This window comes from Enoplosus armatus, chromosome 17 (assembly GCF_043641665.1).
Source record: "Enoplosus armatus isolate fEnoArm2 chromosome 17, fEnoArm2.hap1, whole genome shotgun sequence".
Taxonomy (NCBI): domain Eukaryota; kingdom Metazoa; phylum Chordata; class Actinopteri; order Centrarchiformes; family Enoplosidae; genus Enoplosus; species Enoplosus armatus.
In genome coordinates this window covers 12,672,543-12,698,620 of record NC_092196.1, presented here as the reverse complement: position 1 = coordinate 12,698,620, position 26,078 = coordinate 12,672,543, and the positions used below count along the sequence as shown (strand labels likewise).

General features: G+C 42.3%; 3 protein-coding genes across 3 annotated transcripts; all 3 read left to right on the top strand.

Moving 5' to 3' along the window:
- The first annotated feature begins 9,288 nt into the window (after positions 1–9,288).
- notum1a (notum, palmitoleoyl-protein carboxylesterase a) lies at positions 9,289–14,908 on the top strand. Its single transcript, XM_070923591.1, has 11 exons — positions 9,289–9,617; positions 12,486–12,538; positions 12,674–12,769; positions 13,140–13,200; positions 13,285–13,343; positions 13,440–13,542; positions 13,633–13,824; positions 13,942–14,039; positions 14,207–14,354; positions 14,447–14,494; positions 14,605–14,908. Exons 1-11 carry the CDS (start codon positions 9,289–9,291, stop codon positions 14,906–14,908), a joined length of 1,491 nt encoding a protein of 496 aa, XP_070779692.1.
- Positions 14,909–19,988: 5,080 nt separating this feature from the next.
- On the top strand, positions 19,989–20,900 carry LOC139300747 (myeloid-associated differentiation marker-like protein 2). The gene has a single exon (XM_070923929.1). The coding sequence runs from the start codon at positions 19,989–19,991 to the stop codon at positions 20,898–20,900; it is 912 nt and encodes a 303-aa protein (XP_070780030.1).
- Positions 20,901–22,440: 1,540 nt separating this feature from the next.
- Positions 22,441–25,897, top strand: pycr1a (pyrroline-5-carboxylate reductase 1a). The gene is made up of 8 exons (XM_070923155.1): positions 22,441–22,566; positions 22,815–22,886; positions 23,002–23,072; positions 23,244–23,423; positions 23,978–24,199; positions 24,323–24,415; positions 24,846–25,009; positions 25,332–25,897. The coding sequence occupies exons 2-8, from the start codon at positions 22,820–22,822 to the stop codon at positions 25,498–25,500; spliced, it is 966 nt and encodes a 321-aa protein (XP_070779256.1). The 5' UTR covers positions 22,441–22,566; positions 22,815–22,819; the 3' UTR covers positions 25,501–25,897.
- The last annotated feature ends 181 nt before the right edge of the window (positions 25,898–26,078 follow it).

Here is a 26,078-nt window from a genome sequence, read left to right as displayed (position 1 = left end):
TTAATCTTCTCATCTAACTCTTGACAAGAAAGTGTGTTTTCCAAAACGTCAAACTTTTCAGCTGTTTGTTCTGCTACTAAAACAGAATTGATCACAGATGAATACTATGGTGGTATTAGAGTGATGACCCAAAATACCTTTCTACACATGATGCTACACAGGATCCCTCTAGAAACTGTACTGGGGGAGAGATCAGAGGGGTTGAAGGTTAAAGCGGCTCCAAGGTCAAGGAGACCTCCTTCCCTTTGATGGCAAAAGGAGGAAGTGCTGCTATTTACCACCTCGAGAAATACGCCAGGTGGCAGTTTTTAGCACAGTTTAGTGAAACAGAAGCTCAAAACATTAAAGCAGAGCAGAAACAAACCTGCTGATGGTGACGAACATCATCAAGCACCTTTCTGATCTCAAGCTCCCGCGCTCTGACAGTATCCACAAACTAATGTCGCAGTTTCATTCACAAGACCTCCGTAATAATAGATAAAACAAGCCTTTGATCTTATATAACCTTATATTTGCATAACTGGCAAAAGGTGTTGCAGGGCATAGATGCCAGCTGGGTCCTCTTGCACATTGCGCCGGAGTCCAAAGGCCCCCTGTTTCTGTCCACATGTTAATCTTTACAGGGCACTCAAGGAAGTGGCGTTGACAGCCTAGATTTGGGGTCAGGAGGGGGCCAGGGGTCAAGCACTTCCTGCTGACATGAAAGCACATCCAAGCACACCTTGCTCTTGGTATCTGTCGTCCGCCCCCCTGACCATCTGTACCTACATAATCTGGGGCTCATCGGGCCCAAACAAAAGCCATGTGTTAATTACCTTTGAAGGTGTAATGACTTCAGGGCCGCAGCCGATCTTCATCTGGTTTCAAAGCGAGGGCCGGAGAACAGGTTACGCTTCAGACACGTTACAGTTGTCCACTCCTACCTGCCTGCCGTGCTTTACCGTCATTTTAGAGGGATAACCATGCCTTCTGGTTGCCCTAAGACTTGAATCCTGTCCCGTAACAAATCCAGAGGTACACGACTGCTTCACTCTTACTTTTGTGGACTCTTAAATGAGTAAATTAAGGAGAAAGTTCTGACACATGAGAATTAGGCCTACACCTGTCCTCCAGATGTGAGGGCATTCACTTTGATGGAATTTCATCGTATTCTCCTGATGTTTTGCCTTAATTGTGTTTGTAGTCCTCACTTTAGGAAGATTACTTGTTGGTAGCAGTATCTAGTATTTAGATCTACTTCTTCTTTATTTACATCCATCCTTTTTTCAGTTTACAGACCTACAGAGAAGAGAAAAATGTGGAATTACCCATAGATTGACAAATAACCTATACATAGTTCACAATTATTGCCTTCCCCGCTCTTTTTCAGGGAGTGTCCAAAAGGATCCCCCATCCCCTGATTCCAGGGATGTAAATTATTAACAGATCAAAACCAGATAGGCATAGCAAAAGGTGCTGGTAGCAATCTGCTCATTAGTCATCACAAAAACAAGATGATGTGTCCCGATGACGGCTCTCCTTGCACTCTTTGTGAGTAAAGCCTGAGTAACACTTTCTTCTTCCCACAAATGACCACCTTCTTCCTGCCACAGGAGAAAGGGAAGTGGGTGCCTTATATATTCCCAAACAGATATGTTACCTTGTTTTGAATAAATGTTTCCACTGGTCGACCACAGGTGACCTCATGAGCAAAGATGAGATGTTTGCAGGAAGACACCCAGATTTCAATGGCTTAGGTGGCTTTGTAGCAAGTAGTACTCTTCCTCGGTCAAATTGACTTCAATATATCTCAGTCTGTGTGTCTAATTAGATCACACGATGATAATTATACCTGCTGGTGTTTGTAAGAGGATATGTGCTGTACGCATATGAATACATCAAAGAGCAGTGCAGACAGAGTTATGTACGGTCTATCCCACTTCAGCCTCTTGAAGATATGCAGTCATTCTCTACATCCTCTCTGCTGAGAATAAACAAACACTCTCTAATCCTTTGAAACATTTTTGCTAAACTCTAGTTTCCAGTCAGAGGATGGTCAGAGGCCCGCAAACACTGCTTGATCCTCGGGGCATCTACAGGAGAGTCTGTATGATGTGGGGAGGAGAGGCCGTCTGCTCCTGACCTACAGGTGAAGACAGACAGCGGTCCTGTGATGCCGACACTGGGCAGCGTGGCAACACTGCCAGCCAGAGAAGTTGGTAATGAATATCCACCTCACACGGCAGTTTCCTCCAAAAGCAAACACTTCAGGTTCTACCTTTTAATTTATCACAGCTCTCTCCCCTGTGGAGGGAAAATCTAGGGAGGGGAAATGTTGAGTTCAAAGATTGCAGTGTGTGCAGTTGTTTTTATTTTCCATGTTTCATTTTGTCTCTTCATGTTACCTATTAATATTAATTGAGCTCCATCTGGTTTCACTAGCATCGCAAAGTACACTGCATTAAAGAATCTTCAAACAAAAAGCAAAATGAAGTTGCAGAACATCACGTGACAAAGTCTTAAGGCAAAGATCTCACAGTACAAACAGTATTTGTACTGTTAGCTTTGAATGTAAATACTGCATGTATGCCATCCAAGCTTATGTGTGTCTCAGATGTGTGCTTCTTTTTATTTTGAGACTAAGGGTGTAAATGCGGGGATGATGATTTCAGATTCCTGGGAGAAAATTCCCAGGCCTGGAAGAGCCCGTGGAAAGTAATCAAGTAGCAGAGTGATGTCATTCTGATGAAAGGCAGCCTGTCAGACAGTTGGCGACTATGGGTACTCTTTGGCATGGGCCACAGCCCCGCTATACACCAAAATATGACATCAAAGCAGGTACCAGGCCAGGCCAAGAGGCTGGCACTGATCATTGTCTTCTTTGATTACAGTAGCCTCATCTTCTTGCTGAGAGGATAAAAGAAAACGGCTGCTTGGTGTTAAGAGAGTGTCAAAAATAATGAGGCACATACCGTGCGCTAATGGTGTCCCAGTGTCTCAGTGGATAGAAGCAAATACCCTGTACTCACAACATTATGGACTGATTTCCTGGACAGGGATTAAGTCTAGTCCAAGACTATGGCGCTTTTTAGGCGATATTTCCAATGAATTATGCCTTTAGTCTAGGTCTAGTCTTAATCCCTGTTCGAATAACTGGCACCAAGAGTTTTAACCAAACATCAGGTTCATATTGCATGTCAACAACTCCTTCCTTCATATTTGTATTCTTTACAAAAACAAAAATAAAACAAAAATATTTGAAAATAATGATAATTCTCAACTCTTCCTACGTGGATTCTTTAAGGTCTACAGTCTCAAAACTGTTTCAAATGTAGCTCTCGCATAATTGAATAATGACCGTGTTTTACAGCAGGGTGTGGACTTCAAAAGAATTTCCCCAAAGAGACTACCAGGTTAAAGGACAGAAAATGAATAATGTGTTGTGGCTCTACTGTCATGACCTGTAATAAGGGCTTTTCCATGTCCTTTGGCAAATCTGTGGCATAAATAAACATTTCCGAGACAAAAGGGCCTGATTCTCCTTCTGTCTCGGTGAAGATGAGAATAAGCGCAGGGGAAGGAGAACCGCCGCCTCTCTGATGATAATAATAGCAGGTTTCGAATGGTAATTGGTCTCTGCTCCCTCCTCCGTCTACCTGGCAGAGGGCATTGCAAAGGGTGATTCAGGCACTCGGCATGAATGGAAAACTCGTGGAAGAAAGGCCGCACGCTCACGCACCGGTACCTCCAAGACAGCCGGGTCCACCTCACTCATCCTCCCGTACGCTGACACATTCCTTCACACATGCAGGCAAACACGCAAAACATGCATGTACCCCGAGCCAGGCAGACACAAACATCCATCTTGCTTAATATGAATGACATAACAGAACTGTTTACAGACAACAGCAGCTATTTTGTGACCATCATTCAGATGAAAGATCAACAACAAACAGCTGACCTGTCAACTGAAATATTTGATTACCCTCTTGGTGCCAGAGAGACCCCTAATGCAAGCTGTCCTATCTTGAAAGAGTTCATTTTTATCAAACAGGGCATCATCTGTAACCAATAGACGGCCTCCTCTTACGAAATGAGAGCCTGCTCGACAGATGTCTCCTGCCTCTCTTACTCTCTCTTACTCCCCATTTACATCCACATCTTAGATGGCACTTCTTGACTTAAGTCAGGATCAAGGTTGTTTACTGATTCTCTGGGTAATATCAGGAACATGTGGTGGGGGCACATGAAAGGGACTCCACAGAGTGTTAACACCCGAAAACCTCTGTACATGTTTGTTTTGGGTTTTAAACAATAGTTTCAACATGAAATTAAGGGGACCTGCTTCCGGAGGTTTGTCTCAAAGTGACACAGAACAGAAGCTGAAGCTGAAAAGGTTTTCACAGGGGCGGATAGCCTAAAACGTCAAAGCTCTCTATCATTATAGTGAGATCAACTTGTTAAAGAAACTATCATTAAAATAATGCAGGCAAAAATCGCTATATTTGCATGAATAATATGTAAAATATTTATTTTTTAAGTGCAGTAGAGCGACTCTGCTGTCTATGACAAGCAATAAACAAAATGTCAAAGTTTGCCGCTGTGTTGTATTTATTTATTTTATAAACCAGCACCGAAATGTTAGCCAAGAGAAAGTAAGATTACTACAATATACACAAAACCTCTGAAGGTTTCAACAACATTTCCACTAATTTGTAACACCTGAGTTGTATTCCATACATTTCCACTTCCCTTTTCGTTCCTAGCTTTTAGCAGACGTCCACACTTAAACACTTTGTGCCATAATACCACTAAGTCTCAGCTCAGGCTTTGCTGTTGTGACCTTCATGGGATTTAGTGCTGCGGTTGAGCCCCACAATCCCTAACCTGATATCATATGTTTGATGCCGGTGCTGTGCAGTTTGTGCGTGCTGTGTAGGAGAGGGTGGCAACTTAAAGGAATTTAAAGAAACTCCTCTATGAAATATAAAAGTTTTATAGATGGTGATCTCTCTCTTTGTTCTTCCAATGAGGACCTCCACCTGTTTCTGATGATGTGAGCCAGAGCCTGTCCCTTTCAAGAGGCTGATCCCTCCTGATCTCTTTGATGTAACCTGACCTAACAGTTCCAACTAGCAGGATTTGATGATCACGGATGGACCCTCGACAACAGCATGTGCAAATCAAAACTAACAGGCATGGGGAGACGGACGATGGGGACGTGTGAGCAGAACTGGCAGGCTGCGCAGACACAGAGCGCTCACAGAGCTATGATGTGTCTAAACGCCAGGCAGGCAACGGTCACATGATCAATGCTGCCAGCCCAGACTTAAGCAGTAAAACCTGTGGATCTGTGAGGGCACATGCAACTGATCGGAGATGAAAGACAGGCTTTGACTTTCACAGGAGGCCTGGAGTTGGGGTGGGGGCTACAAGGGCTACGGGAGCTACGAGGGCACTTCTGAGGGACTGCCATCAGAACAGCTGGGTCATTTTCAAATGACCTAAATCTAGGATTAATCCATTCAGACTTGCATGGTTAGATTTGTGTCTACGCTACACACAGACAATGGGAGGCAAAGAAAAAAGGGAGAGAGAGAGAATTACCAGTGAAAGCCAGAAAGGCTTAGTGCTTGGAGTTCAGACAAGGTGCACAGTAGAGAACAAACCACCGTGCACCAACAGTAGCAAAGCTGACCAGCGTTTTTTAACTCTGCCTCATACGGTTAGGTCATTTTAACACAGAATCCCTCGTGTTCGCTCTCTGAATCTACACGTTTAGATCACTCCAAGAGCGAGCATCTGCAGCTCACACTTCTCACTCACTTGGGTCAGAGGACGTTTCGACACACCACCAGGGCATCTCTTCATGATGGTGTGTGTGTGTGTGTCAGAGGCCAGCGTCCATCTGCCAGTGATTTAAGGGTTACATTTTTGGGAATGACGTGTGATAAAACAAGGAGGTATGGGTCAAAGTGACTAGGCTCAATCTGTGACAGAGCCTCTCCTCCTGGGCCCTTCCACATGTTTTAATCTATACAGGCATCTGTTTGAAGTTCCCAATGAATACCATCAGTCCTGCTGGTGACTTCATATCCATCTTACCTGGCTCAGAACAGTTCGACATCCTTGAGGCACACTGATTAACCACGGGGCTAATGGTTCTTTTTTTTACAGTTTACAGTTATGATGCTGTGTACTGTACATCTTCTAAAATGTCAGAATTTGTTCTTTTTGGCAGAATGATGAGTTATGATTATAATAATTAGTGTTCTTTCAAGACACAGACAGACCTACTTTGTAAAAGTCACAGTTCCTGAAGGTAGCTACCTGAGTCTGTGTTTTGCAGCAACTTTACTGTAGCTCAGGCATGACAACAAGCTGAGAAAAATCCTCTTACGCTGCTCTAGAGTCAGTGGCTTGTTGCTGTCATATAAACATGTACAGGTAGATTATTAAAAAAGGTACAAATGTAAAGGTGTGCATTAATAGTTAGTAGTATCAAAACTGTAAAAACCATCCCTGCAAAACCCCTAAAACTAAACTGAATCACGATGTCAGTCTGTTTCAGGTGGTAAGAATGAGCTCAATCAAAGACTAAAGTCAGCACCATGAAGTGTTACCTTAATGAAGAAAAACTCTTGGTCTGTTGGCTACACTTTAACTTAAATGTGTCCTTAAAATGAGAGGTTGTTCGAGGGAAGCCTACCTCAACCGTAACGAGGCATTCCTGTGTTAAAAAGCTGGCTTCCCATCAGGATGCTCTGCTCGACTTAAAATATACAGTAGACCGGGAAAGTTTGGAAGAGACTGAAGTGGGAGGGAGGAGGCGAGACGAAGGGGGGAGAAAGAGTGATGGTTGCTTTGATCTTTGGAGGCCCTGTCTGGATTAAAAAAAAAAAAACTGTGTCCAAGTCCCCTTTTTCTAAACCTTAACCCTTGTGTGGTGTTAGTATTTTTGTTACTCAGCCAGTGTTCATGGGTCTGGTGGACCCGCTAGAGTTTTGGGTTTTCAAAACAACACAATCAAACAATTCTATGTTAAAATACTCAACAGATGTTTACTTCATCCCAATTACAAGTCATATGAACAGCAAACATGGTTAATATTTGCCCTTTACCTTTGTTAGATCACATTTATGAATTAATGTGCAACTCGTTTTTTTTAATAAAATGTAATAAAAAAAGAAAATCAGTTATAATCAAGTGGAGTGAGTGGAAAAAAACACATTTACAAATGAAGCATGATGTTTCACAACTATTGATTTTTATTCATTTGAACTTCATTAGACATATAACTCATTCAGGTCAGTTTACATAACACAAGTTGAACACATACAGTAACAATATCAGTCTCAACACATCAGGGATTCTGTGGATTCCCCTTTGGACCTGAAAACTCCAGCAAGGATAAGAACCCCAAAGTAGGCATGTAAATCAGTTTGGTCCATCTCCTTCCACCTCTCTTCAAAAACACGCCTTCCTTCAAGATTAGTGCAATCCAGAATAATTTTCTGGATGGAATCTGGGATGAAAAGCTCAAATGAAGACTTGATGTCCTGCACACGAGTAACTGTCAGCCGTGTTGGCCCTGGTCGCATCCTTATCACATTAGCAGCTCTGCGGGGTGGCTCATTTCTTGGGCAAGAAGACCATTCAATTTCACCATTTTTTGACATCCATATTTCTTCACTTGCTATCTGGTGGGCTTGTTCTGGTCCTGGACCTGGCTGCTGACGGGCTGGTCCCCGAGCTGGCTGCTGACGGGCTGGTCCCGGAGCTGGCTGCTGACGGGCTACTCGTCTTCGTTTTGGTACTAATTGGTGCTCAACCTCATCCTCTTCTTCAAAGTCACTGTCAGACTCTGAATTTTCAGAAATGTGATCTTCACATTCTGAAACCTCTTCCTCGACATCATCATCAGAAGCTTCTCTCTCTTCCAAAATCAATTGCAAGGCCCTCTCAGCAGATAATCTTTTGGCCATCTTGATCAGTTGTGATAAGGAACCACACTGGCAAAGCCATATTTATAGTGTTACGCCCCTAATTTGCAGGTGGGATAGGGTATGAGAAAATAAAGTTTGGTTCCCGCAAGACAGAGGGTAAAATGTGCGGGAATGTAAGAGCAGACAATGTTGGGAGTTGAATTTTCAATAATGTTGCAACTTTGTGTGGGAGCAGGAGGGGCAGAAAACACTATCAGTAGCCCCAGAAAGAAGGAAGACAGAGTGAAGGTACACAGGACCTACACTTTCCACACTTTTATTAGCCCCGGGTCCAGTGGACCCAAACACCCTGTATGTAATATAAATGCGTAGGGTGGGTGTACAGTATGCGGTCATTGAAAATGTGTTTTGATTTATGTTCTTCACAGAAAATGAGCCAAAGCCAATGAATTTCAGGTTGAAAAAATAATTAATTGTTTCATTTTTCTTTTGATAAAAACTGAAAACGGGTCCCACAGACCCGAACACCATACAAGGGTTAAGAAAACAAGAGCAACTCGACCAGTCAGAACTGGAAGTGATTCTTAAAAAGAGGTGTTTCTTTAGTGGGTGGAGGATGGCACTCTCTGAATAATATCATACTTTTACTTCCCTTAAAAATAACTTAAGTCATAATAATAATAAGTTTCTTTCTTTCCTTGTTTAACCAGATAAAGTCTGTTGAGATACTAAAGCATCTTCATGGCCAAATATTGTTGGAGCTCTGCCCGAGTTTTGATCATGTTTTGTTTTTTCTCCCCACTTGATTTTCAGGCAAGTGTGTAACAAGATGCGTATTCTCACTTCATAAATTTGTGGTGGAATGGGAAATGGGCATTTCAAGGCCAATAAAAGCCACCACATCAAATAAAACTTCGCGGATCAAAAGAACCAACGCATGGACATTTTTTCCCTCTATAAATTAAAAAGGGAGGTAGTCTGCCACGCTTGATCATGCCCCGAGTCCTGCCCCGCGCCTGCGATTGGCTGGACGGACACACAAGGGGGGAAAGTTTGAATAAAATACAAGAGCATGGCACGAGTGTTGTCGTTCAAGCTTGTGCGCTTGGTCCTGCAGCGCTTGAGTTGATAGATTGGCAAACAGTTCTTTGAAAGTTTGAATTCAGCGGATGACTGTGATTGATCTAAAAGCACTTTTAATTAAGCTTTCATTCAATTTAAGCGTTTCTGGGAGCGGTGACAAGTGGCGTCTGTTAAACCGTGCGTAATTGTCGTTTCTCTCTCAGCTCCATCACTAAAAAAAATTGTGTTTTTAAAGAAAAGACGTTGCTTTTGGAGGAAGGACATCTAACACGGGGATAAGATGACAGCGATCAGACTGGTTTCATCAGTGCTGCTGCTGGTGCTGATGCAGTCCGGAGCTCTTTGCGCACGGAGGTTCCGGGGTGGCCGCAACCCACAACCACGCCGCGCACCACCTCCTCCCACATACCGGGCGGACCGGGTTGACACCACGGAGAGCTTCCCTCTGGATTTCACCGCCGTGGAGGAGAACATGGATAACTTCATGACACAAGTGAAGAACCTCGCGCAGTCCCTCTACCCGTGCTCGGCGCAGAAGCTCGACTACGACATGAAGTTGAACTTTTTGGAGAATACATCAGTAACCTGCAACGACGGAAGTCCCGCGGGGTATGTACCAAGAGAGAATAACACATGTACAGTGTGATAAATCAGGATCCCCACCGACAGGTCAGAGCAGGGTCAGCTGTGCAGCAGTGGAGCTGGTAGGAATTGTTATTTTGCTTCAGCAGGGCGCAGCCCGTCCTGTTGGTCATCCTGCAACCCGAAGTAAACCCACATGTATCTGGCCTGAGGACAACAATGCTCGTCTCAATGGAGAAGACAGAAGTTCTCATTATTCTGGTTTATTGCAAGTGCTCAAAATTGCGTTTCGACCCCTAAAACATTTAAAATGCTGAAAATGAAATAAAAACATACAACTGAAAAACTAAACGGGGACACTTTGAAAAGAGAGCGAGGTTCTGGGACAGCACAAGGTTCAGTCGGGATAAGATAGACAGCTGCTTTGCGTCAGCGAAGCGTGAAATTTGCGGAGAGCCACATGGCCTATGCTTCATTTCCTTTGCTTCAAATTAGAATGCAGGATTTGCTCTGCAGAAAGTTTAGATTTAAGTTTTCAGACCCCATCTCTCTCTGCCTGTCTGATGATTGCACCCAGTGCATACTGTTAAATTGTGATTTTACAGCAGATTAACAGTATGTGTTCTCTACCTGGCTACTGTAAACCGTGTACACTTTTCTGTCAGTAGCTCCTTGTAGTTTAAAGTTTGTTTCTTGTAAAATTGCTTTTGTGATATCCACTGATGGCATTGTTGTTAAGCAGGACTCCATTTGGCAGAAAGAAAGCCTGCTTGATTTCTCTACTAAAGGAGAATAAGGCATGGCACTAAAAGCATTTTAAAATCAGACAGATCCACTGTCTCTCCTATCGTAGAATAAACAAACAATGTATAAACTCTTTAAATTCCACTTGGTTGCAGAGAGTTTAAGTATGTGCTATAGGTTAGACTGATTCTCGATTAATCAAATTAAAAGGCAGCTGTAAAAAGTGTAATTTCTCATATTCATATCTTTACATGATAACTGTCTTTAAAAGTCACAGCCCAAGGACGGGAAACTGTCAACATATTATTCTGCAAGTTTTCAAATATTATACAAACTGTCCCACAATGAAAGAACAGTATTTAAATTGAATGCCCCTGATTTACTAGTAATATAGCCACATTGAAAAGCACAGTTGAATCATTATCATGTTGTGTAGTCATTATTATTTGCAGTTAATGCCACATCAGGAGGCTTTGATGACTCTTTGCCATCGTGCATAAGAACTTATCTGGGACCAGTTCAGTGATGGGCAGACTGGATTGAAATGGGTTTTGCTATACATGTATCTTTATGGATTTACTATCCCGTCTAATTCCTGTTAAACCCCAAAGTGGTGGAGAGAGCTGTCTGTAAAGCTCTTAGCTCTTTAGAGACGCAGCAGAGCGCAGGGGACAGTTACTGGCAGATGGCCGTTTCATTCACTACTGTGGCTGTTGTCAGTTGAGATGCTAATCCATCAGCTACTAACAGCATTTACCCCAGAGGTGTTGTTACAGTTACAGATAAAGAAGGATGCAACAAGAAAAATCATTCAGTAGACGAAGGGAAGGTGGAACTGTGTGATTCATCCTCTGGAGTTGCACTTGTTTGAGTGAGTGGTTTGATGCAGCGCCTTTCCCTCTTGGTTTATTCAGCTTGCCAAGCCCGCCTTCACTTTGTTATTTTGAAGTAGTAAGTAGAGTGCACTGTCCTCAACCTACATCATTGACTGTGGCTCGCAATAATAGCACAAGACATTAACTGCAGCCAACGTGTGATTCAGTGTCTGAGCAAACAGCTCAGAGATTCAGCCAAGTCTGTTTTCTTTAAAGTCACTGAAATGTTTTTGGCTCTCTCTTGAGTTTAGTCATTGGTTAAAGTCGGGTGATTGAATAAAAAAGAAAACATGTCTCTGCATCACAGAAGCTCATTGTGGAGCATCTTGTTTCTGTGGTTAAAGCTACTTTACACACCAGAATATTTTAATTTGCCTCACCCGTAATTTTTTTTCTGGTATTGATATTAAATAAAAATCCTATTGAAAGACGGATGATGATGCATCTGACATGAGTGCGTCCCGCAGCATGGGAGAATCATGATAGTATTGCCCTCTTCTGGGCTGACAACATACAGCACACACCTTTTAAACTGTAGCGTGCAAGTCCTGGTTCGGGGTGCATCTAAGGTGCATTATCTTGTATATATATATGTGGGTGCTACACAAAAGACAGACTGTGTGTTGACGTCTACACGGACCAAATGTAGTTGTGCTATTTCACCGTATCTCTTATCATATCATTCAGGAGGGCGGGAGCCTTGATTTTATCCGTGTTGTGTGTGAGGACACTGCTGAGGAATGATGGTACATTACCTCTTCTTGCTACATTGAACACAAGGAGTACCATCTACTGGCATCTACAGTACAAACAGGATAGGGGACATGATGATGTTTATCTCCTGTTTGATCACTATATCAGTTTCCTGTGCAAATTATACACATAACCTCATTGCGCCCCCCCCCCCTGTGCTCACTGAATTTATGTTTACGTAATTCATTTTTGCTGTTTTCTGTCACCTTTTAGAGATAGAAATCGACAAAGTAACAGGACATCCTTGTTTAGATTAAAGTGATGAAGTCGTATGTGTTTATATTTCATGCTTGGATACCACCACTGATGGTAGAAACAGTGAGGGTATTACTTCCCAGTGTTTATCTCACCAATCTGAAGAAAGAACACCATATCAGAAGTGTGGAATGTGGTTGTATCTATCTGTTGTTTATATATATTGTTATGCAGGCAGTGTAAAATAAACCTTGAGGAATTTATTCACGTTTTTTATATGCAAGTCAAGCCTAATTGACACGCCTGCTATGATGTGTTGATCTTGTAGGTACTACCTGAAAGAATCTCGAGGCAGCCGACGGTGGTTGATATTCTTGGAGGGTCAGTATTAAGAACTATATTAACTACTTTCATTATGTTTCTCCTTTCATGCCCAAATTAAGAATGCCGAATAATATTGTAGATAATTTGTGTGAGTAATTATCCATGTTGTGTTTTATCTGTGTCTACGTCCAGGCGGCTGGTACTGCTTCAACAAGGAGAACTGTGACAGCCGATACGAGACCATGAGGAGATTGATGAGCTCATCCAAGTGGCCCCAAACTAAAACAGGTCAGCCTCAGCTAGTCTGCATAGTTCACTACGCTCCCATGAGCACCACTCTTACTCCACCTGTGGCCTGTAGCAGATCCAGACTCCCCTAACAAGGTGAAAAAAGTACCCAGATCCCACTGTAATGTCTCAGTAATTAAAAGGATCGGATGTATCTGTGCTCATCTGCCGTGTTATTGCAACCGACACCCCGTCATAATGTAGCTGCTGTGTAGGGCTACCTGGCGCCCGCTGCTGTAGGAACAGAGACGCCTCCCTCTCTCATTGCAGAGTAATAACTGTAATCCATGTGGTAATGATGATGAGGAAGAAGAGGATGTGTCTGGGAGTGCCAGGATTGCTAATGATACATGTTGATCTGTCTCTGCAGGCACGGGGATCCTGTCTCCGCTGCCTGAGGAAAACCCTCACTGGTGGAATGCCAACATGGTGTAAGTTGACTCGTGTTTGCGTGTTCATTGAAGCTCAATTTTTAATCAGAGATGGTGATTTTAACTTCATGTTTGGCTGTGCAGGTTCATCCCGTACTGCTCCAGCGATGTGTGGAGCGGTGCTACACCCAAAACAGAGCAGAGTAAGACATAACCGAATCATCAAAACAAACGTAACATGTAGCCCTCTTTAAGAGAAGTGTTATTCTACAGTTCTGTTCTCTTTCTGTTGTGTGTAGGTGGCTATGCCTTCATGGGCTCACTGATTATTCAGGAGGTCGTGAAGGACCTGCTGAACAAAGGTCTGGACAACGCCAAAGTTCTGCTGTTAGCAGGAAGCAGGTATGTTGGCTTGTGATTTCAAATTCAAAATCTTTTCATTCATATTCCTGTGTAGGCGCTAATAAGAATATGTCATATCTGTGCGTGCAGTGCTGGTGGTACCGGGGTCCTTCTGAACGTGGACCACGTGGCAGAGCTGCTGGAGGGACTGGGGCACACTGGGATCCAAGTGCGAGGCCTGTCTGATTCTGGCTGGTTCCTGGACAACAAGCAGTACCACTGCACGGAGTGTGTGGACGCTGTCAGCTGTGCCCCCACCGAGACCATCAAGAGAGGCATCAAGTATGGGAGCCAGTGAATATTATCATTTAATGTCAAGATTTTGTGCAATGGACTAATGGTATTTTAGTGCAGTGATGAGATCATCAGGTTGCTAATATAGATATCATGTCCTATCAGGTACTGGGGAGGAGTGGTACCGGAGAGGTGCAGGCAAACCCATGAAGGAGAGGAGTGGAACTGTTTCTTTGGATATAGAGTCTTCCCATCAATAAAGAGTGAGTTTGGGGTCTCATCCTGTATTATGTAAAATGCACAAACTGTACATGCTAATGTTAGTATGCTTCCCCAACATATCTATGCATGCCCATCTATGTTGGAGTAGATATATACTATACCATATATATATATATACAAACCTTCTTCTTCCACTCTCCCTGTGCAGGCCCTGTGTTTGTTGTCCAGTGGCTGTTTGATGAGGCCCAGTTGACAGTGGACAACATCCAGCTAACAGGCCAGCCTGTGCAGGAAGGCCAGTGGCGCTACATCCAAAACCTGGGCATTGAGCTGAGGAACACACTCAAAGATGTCCCGTAAGGCCAAGTCTCTGCATTTTAGGAAGAGAATTTAAGTCTAAAATTGCATTAATTTAGATGTATTTATGGTTTTTTCCCTCCATTTTCAGGGCTATGTTTGCTCCAGCGTGCCTTTCACATGAGGTTATCACCAGAAAGTGAGTGGGATTTAATTTTCAAACCTTTTCCAGTGTATCATTATCAGGGGACGCTCATCTTTGTGTTTGAGACTTCCTGTCTGTGAGCGCCCTCTTGTGTTGTGTTCTAGCTACTGGATTGACGTGCAGGTTAAAGGCACTTCTTTGCCCCGAGCACTGCACTGCTGGGACCGCAGCCTCCACGACAACAGGAACAACAAGGCTCCGCCCAAAGGCTGCCCTGTACACCTGATTGACAGCTGCCCATGGCCACACTGCAACCCTACCTGCCCCACCATCCGAGACCAGTTCACGGGACAAGAGATGAACGTCATTCAGTTTCTCATGCACATGGGCTTTGATGTGCAGAAGATGGCCCAGCAGCAGGGCATGGACCCCAGCAAGCTACTGGGCATGCTCAGCAGCGGCAGCTAAAGGGACACACATACACACAGTATCTCCAAGCTAAGCCCAAGCAGGGCAGACTGGTCTCTCTGGCCAGTCTCCCATGCCTGATACCTCCATCCACCCATCCACCTTCACAACCCATTCTACCTATTGCCGATTCCCCTCTGGCCTCCTGTTTACTTTAGTCCAAGCCTCCACAGGTGCTTAGATATATCCCACAATCCCTTTCCCACGACAAGGCACAACTCCCTGCTACTCTCCATTTAAATTATTTTTTGCTTTGTAAAAGAAAAGAAAATCACGAATGTAATCCAGTTTTAAGGATGCTCATTTATGTTTTGGTTTTTTTAATATTATTTTCATCCTTCCATATAGATTATATTTAGTCATTGTTTAAAAAAAGAAAAAGAAAACACCACAATGACATAAGGATGCTGTGTTAAGTAGTCACTATAGAGTATATAAGGGTATGATTTTGTTCAGACTGTTTTGTAGTTGGGTTCTAACAACATCTCATCACACAAAATAAACCTACATCAAGGCAGAGACAGAGAAAAGGTGAGAAAAGCACTGGAAGGAAATTTTGTATTTATCTCTAAAACAATGGCAAAAAAACAAGAGAGAGAGAGAGAGAGAGAGACAACTGACACCAACACTCCTCTAATCACCTGCTGGTATAAGACCAGGATGGATTAACATACTCTTTACATTGTTACTGAAATTAAAGCCACAAACAGACAGACATCAGATGTTATTCCTTGCTAATGAAAGTAGTCAAAAAGAACAAAAGACAAGACAATGCTCCACACATATTATTGTTGTGATTATCATGGGTTGAGAGAAACGATCCCTGTAGAGGCAACTCATTCCTGACAGTGTTGAAATGAAAGTGGCATATTTTCAGTTTCGACAGCTGTAAAGATGCCTGGTTTAGCCGTTTCCTGAAACTGATTGTGGTGCTAAAGTGGACCTGGAAATACTTTAAGGTCTATCAGTATCTATACAGACACCACAGTGCCATTACGTCTAGTCATTTACCTCTTTTACACAGGCCACATCACCACAAACCCAGACATAGGGGACACATTCATGTTGAATCACCTCAGTAGTTCAGCAATCCTCAGATCAATGCAATGACCGTTTAAAGGGAGACAAATATCGTGTATTGTATATTTTTTTGAGTATTTGTATAGGTTCTCTCAAGTGTTCACTATTGTAACTCCCTTCTTATATTCCATAATAGAGATCACTTTTTAATATAATGACAATGCTGTATGTAATGATGTCTTTATAAATGATGTTTTTAAAGGACCTCTATTTCGCATCACACCAGAGAAGGAAAGGTATTACTATTTGTAATTTTATTCTGTAACATATTTTTTAACAGAAAAAAATAACTCAAGCTACATTGGTAATTTACATATTTATTTTGTTATGTAAATCATATTTATAAGTGCTATTTTCACAGAGAAGTGATTCTTTGTAAATTGTAAATACATTGCTGTTTTTTCTCTTTGTGTTGGTTGCATGTCTTTGTATCAGACATAAAAGAAAAGACACATTACATATACTACAAGGTAAATATTGCTGTGTTATTATTATTACTTTCTTGTTGCTGTCATTGTTGTTATTGTTATTAATAGTAGAATAGGTATCAGCAGTACTTTGCACAATTCCCATTCCCATTTTACACTCGCAGCACAAAAACCTTTGGCAGGAGGTAAGGTCAACAGCTCCCTCAGGCTGTCACTATTTTGACATATCTGATAATAGATATGAGGCTCAGTGTACACACACTGACAGTCAAAGGTTTTTCAACACCTTATATTTTGCCAGCTTTTCTTAAATCTCGAAAATATCTCGAAAATACAGTCACAGTAGGTATAAGGTGAGTGAATTGAGAACTGTTGACATTTTAGTGTTATTGAAAATGACCCTTAACTAATAGGGAATAACCTGATGAACTGATAATCTCAAACTTAAAATAACCAGTAATTTTCCAGTTTTGCAGCACAAAAGGTCTTATAGTCACTAGCTAATGTCCCTGTTTTGATGTGAGCGATGCCCATCACCTATCAGCCCTCCATCATAGTCCTCTCTACATAGTTTAAAAGTTCACTTTTCTTATTCAGTCTTTTCGTTCGGTGCACTCGCTGTCTTCATGATAAATAGACAGCAGTTATTTATCCAATACACTTTACAATTTGCCTTTCAATCACCTATTCACACATACACTAGGGCTGAATGATATGCATTTTTTTTGCATAAATAAATAATTAATGACGGTGTGATTTTTGCTGGGGTCTGTACCAAACAAGCTTACATCTGAATATGAAGAATATGTTTTGTAGGCCGGGCCTCTCTGTAGCACCACAACGCTTTATTTATAATGGTATGTTATGACACATTTTACCTTTATGAAAAAATTGCAGCTCCTGCGATTAAGTTATTGCACTTGGTCATATTGCGATTTCGATTAATTGTTCAGCCCTAACATACACTCACACATCGATGCAAGGCACTGGCCTAACCAGTCGGGGTTCAGGACAATTCAACATGTGGTCAGGAGGAGCCAGAGATCAAGCCACTAATCCTGCAATTACTGCACGCCCCGCTCTTCATCAAAGTCCAAATGGACGAAGACATAAGACAAACACATACAGTATATAATCAACCTAAAACAGGTGTACACTACTGGATAATGGCTCAAAGTTGCAATAGTCAATGTCCAAGTGCCACTCACCATGCACTATCATCCCATCAGAAACAAAAGAACACAGATATATCTTAAAGTTACAAAGACAGTACAGAGAGTACAAGTACTGCATCCATCAAGTGTAATAAATTAGACAAATTCAGTTCTTCATTTAGGCCAAAAGGCTCAACTGTGTGAAGAGTGTGAATCCAATATTACGAGTCACCACCTCTAGGAGAGGATGAAACAGTTTCTATTCCCCAGAACTGTAATGATGCTGCAGAGCCACGATTAGCCTTGTGCATAACATCTGTCTGCACTATTAAAGGCTGCAAATCAATCAGTGTGCTCCAGTCCCCCTTTTTTTCAATTGGACGTTTGTTGTCCTCGAACTGAGAAGCTCCTGATTCCCTGTCTACCAGAACCCTGTTTCATCGAAGTTATTTGGCAACTTGTAAAATAATCTGACAGTCTTATATAAATAACAGCTTGGCCTTTATTGAGAGTGGACATTTTCCTCCATTACAGAACAAAACCTTACATTCAGAAAACCCATTTCAGATTATTGGGAATTTAAGTCAGGTGAACTGGATGTTACTGATTTAGCATTGCACTCTTATAACATTGTCAAAATCAATATGGACAATTTAAAATCTGCGTCTACATTACCCCTGATGCAACTTGACCACCGACAGTTCAGTCAGAGATGCAGATGTGTTATGCTAGTAGCAGCTAGCCTCAAGAAGAGATGAGGAGCGGGCCTGATGAACTCAATTCTTTCTAACTCCACAACTACAGATTTTTTTTTCATTTTCAAACTTGTAGTCTCCAGCTCCAGACACTGCCTCAAGTGACATCAATTGAGGCAATTTTTTTATTTTATTTCAGGAGACTCCCACTGGAGCCACAAAAGTAGTAGTACTCCCTGGCACCTGTAGACAGACTGTGATGTGTAAAATCAGTGGTGATCAGGAGTGATGTAGGCCATTACGTATTCCTTATTCATATATTTTTTTCACAATAGGGTATTCCCAAAATTCATTGCATGGGATTTCATAAAAACATTGTTGCATGGAGTGTTCGAAAACTTCTGACCAGCAATATCCATTTTGATACCACAAACAACTTCAAAAACTATTTTGGGTGGTGGTTTTCTGTAAGAGACACCTTGCACACTGTAAGTCAAAAATCACAGCATACTAATATCACAGGTTAAAGTATTTTAAGTAACTACAAATCAATTTCCACTTCCCTCTCACATGAATCGCTCAAATCTGCTATCACTCGTGCATAATCATCCCTCTGGACCTGTATGTAATTTCTGTCTCTAATGGGAGTCTTAGCCTCCCTCCCTGTCATTACACTGCATATAAATGCCAGTTTCTTACAGAGGGAGCTCTGACTCAGCCTCTCTGGGTGCTCCCTAGAAATACGACTCTCATACTGCCTGCCACATGTAGCCTCCCACCCCTCTGTGGAATATAGACCCCCTATTTATAGAGCTGGCTAGGCCTGTAACCCTGGGCTCGGCACAAACTTTCATTTAAACAGCCACCCCTAGCAATCCACTGACACACACACACAGGAGGGAGAGGGTGTGTGTTTGTATGAGTAAGAAAGAGTGGGAGACCAAATCCAAGAGGCAACAGGAGACAGAAACAGCCAGACAAAGAGCAAGAGACAGAGCCAACAGTTTGAGTGATTTTGACGGGCATTTAAGGGCCTACAGAGAAGAAATTACAAGGACCGAGCCACTGAGTAATGGAACTTGACTGACAGGACAACAAACTAGTCCACCTGTTCGGCACTGAGGATGGGAGGTTGGAAGATTGATCTCTGCGTGTGACTTTTAGAGGACTTTGATTCACTGGACAATTTGGTGATTGAAGAGAGCAAGCAATGGAAAACCAAGATTTCTGAGGACATACACTACAGCTTTGAGTAAGATCAGGATCAAATTCTTAATCTCTAAAACTATAAAACATTTTTACAACACTATAAAAGGACTGATATATGTTATATTATTTACAGAAATTAGACTCTATATGCATAGTTTCCACACTTGGGCAGCCAAGTAGAGACTTACTTTAGAAACAAACAAAAAACTTGCCAATCAAAAAGATATCTTATTTCAAAGTCTAACTAAATATCCTTTACGATTAGAAGCTACTGTACAAACTTCTACATAACAGTGTGACTTGGACGCACACCACTGTAATTACAAAGCAAGTTCTGGAGAAAATTACAGACATTTGTAATTAAGGACCATCTATAAAAAGGCAACCAAGGAAAGGGTGAGGTCTGTGAAGAAAGAAAAGAGAGTGGGCCGCAAGGACACCAGGACAGAGAACAGGACGTCAAGAGTCTCACCAAGAAAGGCAGCTGCTTCTGGTGAGGGGGACAACACACACCATGGATTCCCATGGAGGACACTACCTCAACAAAGAAGCTGTGCTGTCACCTTTAGGCGCAGCCCGAATGTGCCAGCTGCTGCTTGGTTGCACCATAATAGCCCTAGTGTCCCACAGTGCAGGCTACAGCGCCACCTATGGAACCTTCTGCATGTTTGTGTGGTGCTTCTGCTTTGCTGTCACACTGGTTGTGTTCACCTTGGACATTACACGGCTCCACACATGCATGCCAATTTCCTGGGATAACTTCACTGTGGCCTTCGCAATGCTGGCAACACTCATGTACATCACTGCCTCCGTGGTCTACCCAGTTTACTTCCTCCAAACAGACTACCCTGATGAGGACCATGAAGTCCAAATGTACCGCATTGCTGTCACCGTCATCTCTAGTGTCTGCTGCTTTCCCTACGGCACTGAGGTGTTCCTGACTCGAGCCAAGCCAGGGGCTGTGGTGGGTTACATGGCCACCGTGTCCGGCCTACTCAAGGTGGTCCAGGGTTTTGCGGCCTGCATTATTTTCGGGGCCCTGGCCAATGACAGCGAGTACAACCTCTACATTGCCACCCAGTACTGTGTGGTGGTGTACAGCCTGTGCTTCTCTGTCACCGTGATAGTGGTCATACTAACAGTTTCTGGGAGGACCTCTGCCTTGCGGTTCCCCTTTGACCGGTTTGTGGTTGTCTACACATTCTTCGCTGTGGTCCTCTACCTTAGTACTGCACTGATCTGGCCCATCTTCAGCTTTGACAAGAAGTACGGCACCACTACTCGTCCTGAGGATTGCCCTCGTGGAGATTGTCCCTGGGACAGTAAGCTGGTGGTGGCAGTGTTCACCAACGTCAACCTGATCCTATATTTTGTTGATCTTGTTTACTCCCAGAGGATTCGCTTTGTCTCCAGATCTGCTGTCTAAAAAACTTTCCCTCCTCAAGACTGTTTAGCCTCAGAGACAAATAAAGAAAATTTGAGGCAGCACACTCTCCACAGTCTGTGAAGGACTCATAGGATGGTGTCGTATGCATGTGTGACATTTTTATTACCAGTATTCGTCTAGAATTGAGCCTGTAGGCAGTAAAACTGACAGTATCACCCCATGCTACAAACTTAAAGGCTTTTATCCAGTTCTGCAGTGACCTACCAGGGAGAGTCTGCCAGGTGCACCAATGAGCTGATCTTAGCAATTCTGTCCACAGAGGACCCTGGGAAGCACCAAATAAATCCCTCCGCTCCAAATTCCTTTGGCCGCCTACAGGGCGGACCAATGGGAGTGTAGGATAATGTTTAGGATATCAGAACAGTGTTGTGTCCGTCAGACTTACAGAAGCTGAACAATTTATTTAAGTATTACTGGATGTATTATGCATTAAAATGTATTTAAACACTAAAATGGACGAAAACATATCTCATAGAGATGCATAGCATATGTAAAGTCTACAGTATGCACTGAGCATAGCTTTTGGTTTTGGCTTTCTAGCCATTTTGCTGTATTTTTCTTTTCCAATTTGTATCCTTGTCCTCATATGTGTAGTGCCAAAAGTTCAGGTTGATTAGGCTTTTCAAGTTATCCACTGAATGTTAAATGTATCTGATACATGAATTTATGAAGGCAAAATATTGTTCAACAGTATTGAATTGATCATTTGGGATAAGCGCAGTCTGTTCAGTGTAATATTGCTTCTTTTTTATATATTCCATGTTCAATAAAATATCAGAGTATGTTTTGTTGGTTTTTTTTATTTCTGTCCCCTTTTGCTTTGTATGAAGTAGGTCGTAATTGGTAAGTGAACCTTTACTCTCAACTTTCAGAAGGCAGAAGACTCAGATTACACAGTCCAATCAGAAATCTCATTTGTGTATTGGTAAAAGATTTAAATCAAACTTTGAATTGGTGCAGTTGTGTTGCTTGTTTAAGATGAGTAGATGCACTAGAGTCATTTAAAAATCTGTTAAATGACGTGTTATCTGTAACCTGGGGAGGCCTTCCCCACCAACCTTTGAGCTTTACAACTATACACTTTGTTAGTGAAACATTTAGCAGCTGAGAGCAGGCCTACTTCAAGTGTCACGTGTATTAGGATGACATGAATAAACACGATATGAAATGTAGTTGCTCAATGGCGGAACTAAAGAAAAACAACAACAAAATGTGTTACTTTCTTCAGGCTGTTAATTAGGCTGCAAGTTGGCTTTCTGGGTCAGGGTACCGTGTCTGTCTCCAGAAAATAGTCTCCACCATGCCTTTCAAGCTCTTCACCAGTAGATGATAGTACAGTGCCTGCATCTCTAACCAACCTTTCTCCCCCGCGGCACAACCTGATGCAACTGGCTTTTCGCCTTTACTGAACCCGCCCCCCAAAGTTGTTGCTAACACCGCTGTGATTGGCCAAACGTGTTACGCGTTGACTAAACATGCAAGCTCATTGGCTTTCTCGCTTGTCAGTCACATTTCTCTCCACAGGTACAGTAGAGCGAGAGACAGCCGGGACACGTTGACAGTGTTGTAATTTCAGGTGTTTCCGTGAAGCGGTTGCTGTCCTCGTCGGTCAGTCGGTCAATTTATAGGGTTCTTCAGTTTATTAGTAAGTGTTTTACTCTGCGAATGTTTTCACGGTACAATAATGTGGCTGCTGCCGCCATCTGTTCAGAAATGTCGTGTGCTTCGCGGAGAAGGAAGTTAGAGTTTGTTTACAACTACAGCACAATGTTAAGAGGCTACAAGCTGCACACCAGTCGTTAGACTTGGAAAATGATCTGTCTTTGTTGAGATAAACTCTGCTAAATTTATATATTAAATATTAAAGTAAAGTAATGTTTTCAACACGCACAGGTAGAATGAGTGTGGGTTTCATAGGAGCGGGCCAGCTGGCCCACGCTCTGGTGAGAGGCTTCACAGCTGCAGGTGAGGTTTCACACGTCTACCATGTATGTATAATTCAGATTTGACTTGTGCTGTTGATGTAAGTTGATTGCAATCAGACACTGAAATCATTTCCGGACTTCTTTTCCCCTTTAAGGCGTGATTGCCACCCACAGAATCACAGCCAGCTCCCCAGACACAGATCTCCCCACAGTGCAGGGACTGCGGGTGGGTAGAAAAGTGGGGATATCAACACTGTATTACATCAGCGATTCTGTTTAATTACAATTACGTTTTTGTTTGTGGATTTTCAAGGTATATAAATGTGCTTTGCTTGCATGTAAGAACTCATATGTATACTTCTGCCCAGTGAAGTACTAAAAGATGTCATTTGTACAGAAACTGGGCGTCAATTTCACCACCAGCAACAAAGAGGCAGTGAACAAAAGTGATGTCCTCTTCCTGGCTGTGAAGCCACACATTATTCCTTTTGTACTGGATGAGATTGGACCAGATATCGAAGACCGTCACCTTATTGTGTCCTGTGCTGCAGGTGTCACCATCAGCTCTATAGAGAAGGCAAGTCTTGGCCCTCCGTCCTCCCATGTTACTAACTGAACAGAGATTGTTAATAGGATTATATGGTCATTATATATTTTATAATCATTATACAATATCTTGCTCATCCGCAAAAGTCAAATAACTTTAGAAAACTGCATCACTTAACTTTAATTCTGCCTTTAAGACCAGGAAAACACTTTTTTAAAACTATAATGTTGCACAATCTTAGGATAATGACAATCAGTTGATTTGTATTTTTGTATAACATTGTATTTAATAACCATCAATCATGTTTTCATGTATCTCTCTTCTCAACATGATGGATAATGCTTGTGAAGTTCTGGCTTTATTGTTCATTTTAACACGAGGCTCTCACGGTATTTCTGTGCTCTGATCTCAGCAGACCCTCGGGCAGAACAGTCACATGTTGTAACATGACATTGGTTAGCTGCTTGGACTTGAAACACCCATGCATTTCCATACTTTTTTCTTAATAAAGACTTTGTCTATAAGCTATTTTAGTTTTTATTAAAGCTAAAAACTATAAGTGAGTACATTGTTATCCCTTACAGAAGCTGCAGCAGTATCGCACGACTCCAAAGGTAATGCGTTGCATGACCAACACTCCAGTGGTGGTGCGTGAGGGGGCCACTGTGTACGCCACAGGCACCCATGCAGAAGTGGAGGATGGAAAGCTTCTGGAGCAGCTGATGGCCAGTGTGGGATACTGCACTGAGGTGGAAGAGGACCTGATTGATGCCGTCACTGGCCTCAGCGGCAGCGGCCCTGCTTACGTGAGTCTTATAATGTTGAGTGTGTTTTACTATTTTGCCTTACCTGTTGCAATTAAGAATTTGGTCTTTTGGACTGTTTTCCCTCGTTCCATCATCCTAACTATTATGATTGTGGCCCCGCAGGCGTTTACAGCTCTAGATGCCCTTGCTGATGGTGGAGTGAAAATGGGCCTGCCCAGGAGACTGGCTGTACGCCTTGGAGCTCAAGCTCTGCTGGTATTACCTTTAAACTGTTGTATGTGTTACATATATGTGCTTTCGTGGATGTTTTTTGGGTCCTGTTTCATCATGTTGCTGTTGGTTTAGGTGGTTTTAATTAAGGTTTTCAAGCTTTGCTGCGTTGGATTCAGTTTTATCTGCTTTATCTTTGCATATAGGGCCTCAATAAGAAATGCATATGACAGTGAGTCAGTGTTGACTCACTCTGGCACATTTCTCATTCTGATGTAAACAGTTTAATGTGCTCTGTCCTTTTTAAAATCTATAAATCCAAATACAATTTTGGCAGGTGTCAGCTGCAGTCTGTCTTGGTTGGTGCTAGACACAGTTTGAATGTACAGTGTCTTGATCAAAGATACATGTCGGATATGACATAATCAATGCTGTGTTAGTCTACTGTGGATCTCCCTTTGTGTTTCTTTTAAAGGGGGCTGCGCGAATGCTGCTAGACTCAGAGCAACACCCTGGCCAGCTCAAGGACAATGTGTGCTCACCAGGGGGCGCCACCATCCACGCCCTGCATGTCATGGAGAGTGGGGGCTTCCGCAGCCTCCTGATCAACGCTGTAGAGGCCTCCTGTGTTAGGACAAGGCAAGTTGATAAGAAAACTGTGAGACAAACAAAGTAACAAATCATATTTCCTGTCTCCTATGGATACACAAGAAATGCTTTTAAGTTAATTGTCATGCTCAAATGGCCAAAGGGTGATATATTTCTTTTGAAGTTTGTAATTCAGACAGTAGATGGAGCTGTATGCAAATAATGTCACAATGAGAGTTTGTCCTTCTCTGGTTACTAATTACCTAGTGATAAGATTATTAATACACTGCTATACTATGTTGTGCTAAATGTGTATGTGTCATACTATGTTGTAAATGTCTCTGCGTTTCTGCTTTTCTCTCTAAAAAAAAAGGGAACTTCAGTGTTTGGCAGACCAAGAGAAAATCTCCCCAGCTGCCATAAAGAAGACGACTCTGGACAAAGTGTTGCAGCAGCCAGGAGTGACTGCAGAAGGTGTCGGAGTCAGATCTCATGGGATCAGTATCTTCAACAGCAGTAACTCCAGGACCAAGAAGAAGTGATCTTTTTTTTTTTTTTTTTGTCAAGCTTGGAAACAGCACATTTTAATGTTACCTGTCACATCAGATGCTGTAAATAAACCACTACTGGCAGATGATTGTTGAAACACAAGCTAGTGGATTATGTTCTACTATGTTCAACTACATTTGCAATGATACTGTAAATGTTGTATGAGCAGAATTGAAGTCCTTTCTGATGGTTGTTGGCAAAGTTTATTAAATAACAACACAATCCAGTGGTATGCAGTGAAGCAGTAAGTTCTCCACATTATTCTTCTGGAAGTGGTATTATGGTTCAGCTTGTATGTATGCAGTCTCAGAATTATGTTGTTCAAATATTTTACTACTTTAACTTTTCTTAAACAAAATGTGATAAATGCTGCATTTTATAATACAATGAATGGTGTTCTCAAAACATTTTATTATTAAATATTAAAAAAACATTTTGTGGCTGATGTGATTTGTTTGGTATTTGGTACAGGTATGAGCAGGCACAATGTAACAGTAGGTGGTATATTTTTGGTTAAAATTGTTTTTTTTTCTTGCGAGGAAAGAAGATCCTTCATGAATGAAGGCACGTG

Coding starts and splice junctions, on each gene's coding strand:
- pycr1a (XM_070923155.1), top strand. CDS start 22,820: ATGAGTGTGGGTTTCATAGGAGCGGGCCAGCTGGCCCACGCTCTGGTG. Junction 22,887..23,001: donor GAGAGGCTTCACAGCTGCAG/GTGAGGTTTCAC, acceptor TTCCCCTTTAAG/GCGTGATTGCCACCCACAGA. Junction 24,200..24,322: donor GCGGCAGCGGCCCTGCTTAC/GTGAGTCTTATA, acceptor GTGGCCCCGCAG/GCGTTTACAGCTCTAGATGC.
- notum1a (XM_070923591.1), top strand. CDS start 9,289: ATGACAGCGATCAGACTGGTTTCATCAGTGCTGCTGCTGGTGCTGATG. Junction 12,770..13,139: donor GTGGCCCCAAACTAAAACAG/GTCAGCCTCAGC, acceptor CTGTCTCTGCAG/GCACGGGGATCCTGTCTCCG. Junction 13,344..13,439: donor TACACCCAAAACAGAGCAGA/GTAAGACATAAC, acceptor TGTTGTGTGTAG/GTGGCTATGCCTTCATGGGC.
- LOC139300747 (XM_070923929.1), top strand. CDS start 19,989: ATGGATTCCCATGGAGGACACTACCTCAACAAAGAAGCTGTGCTGTCA.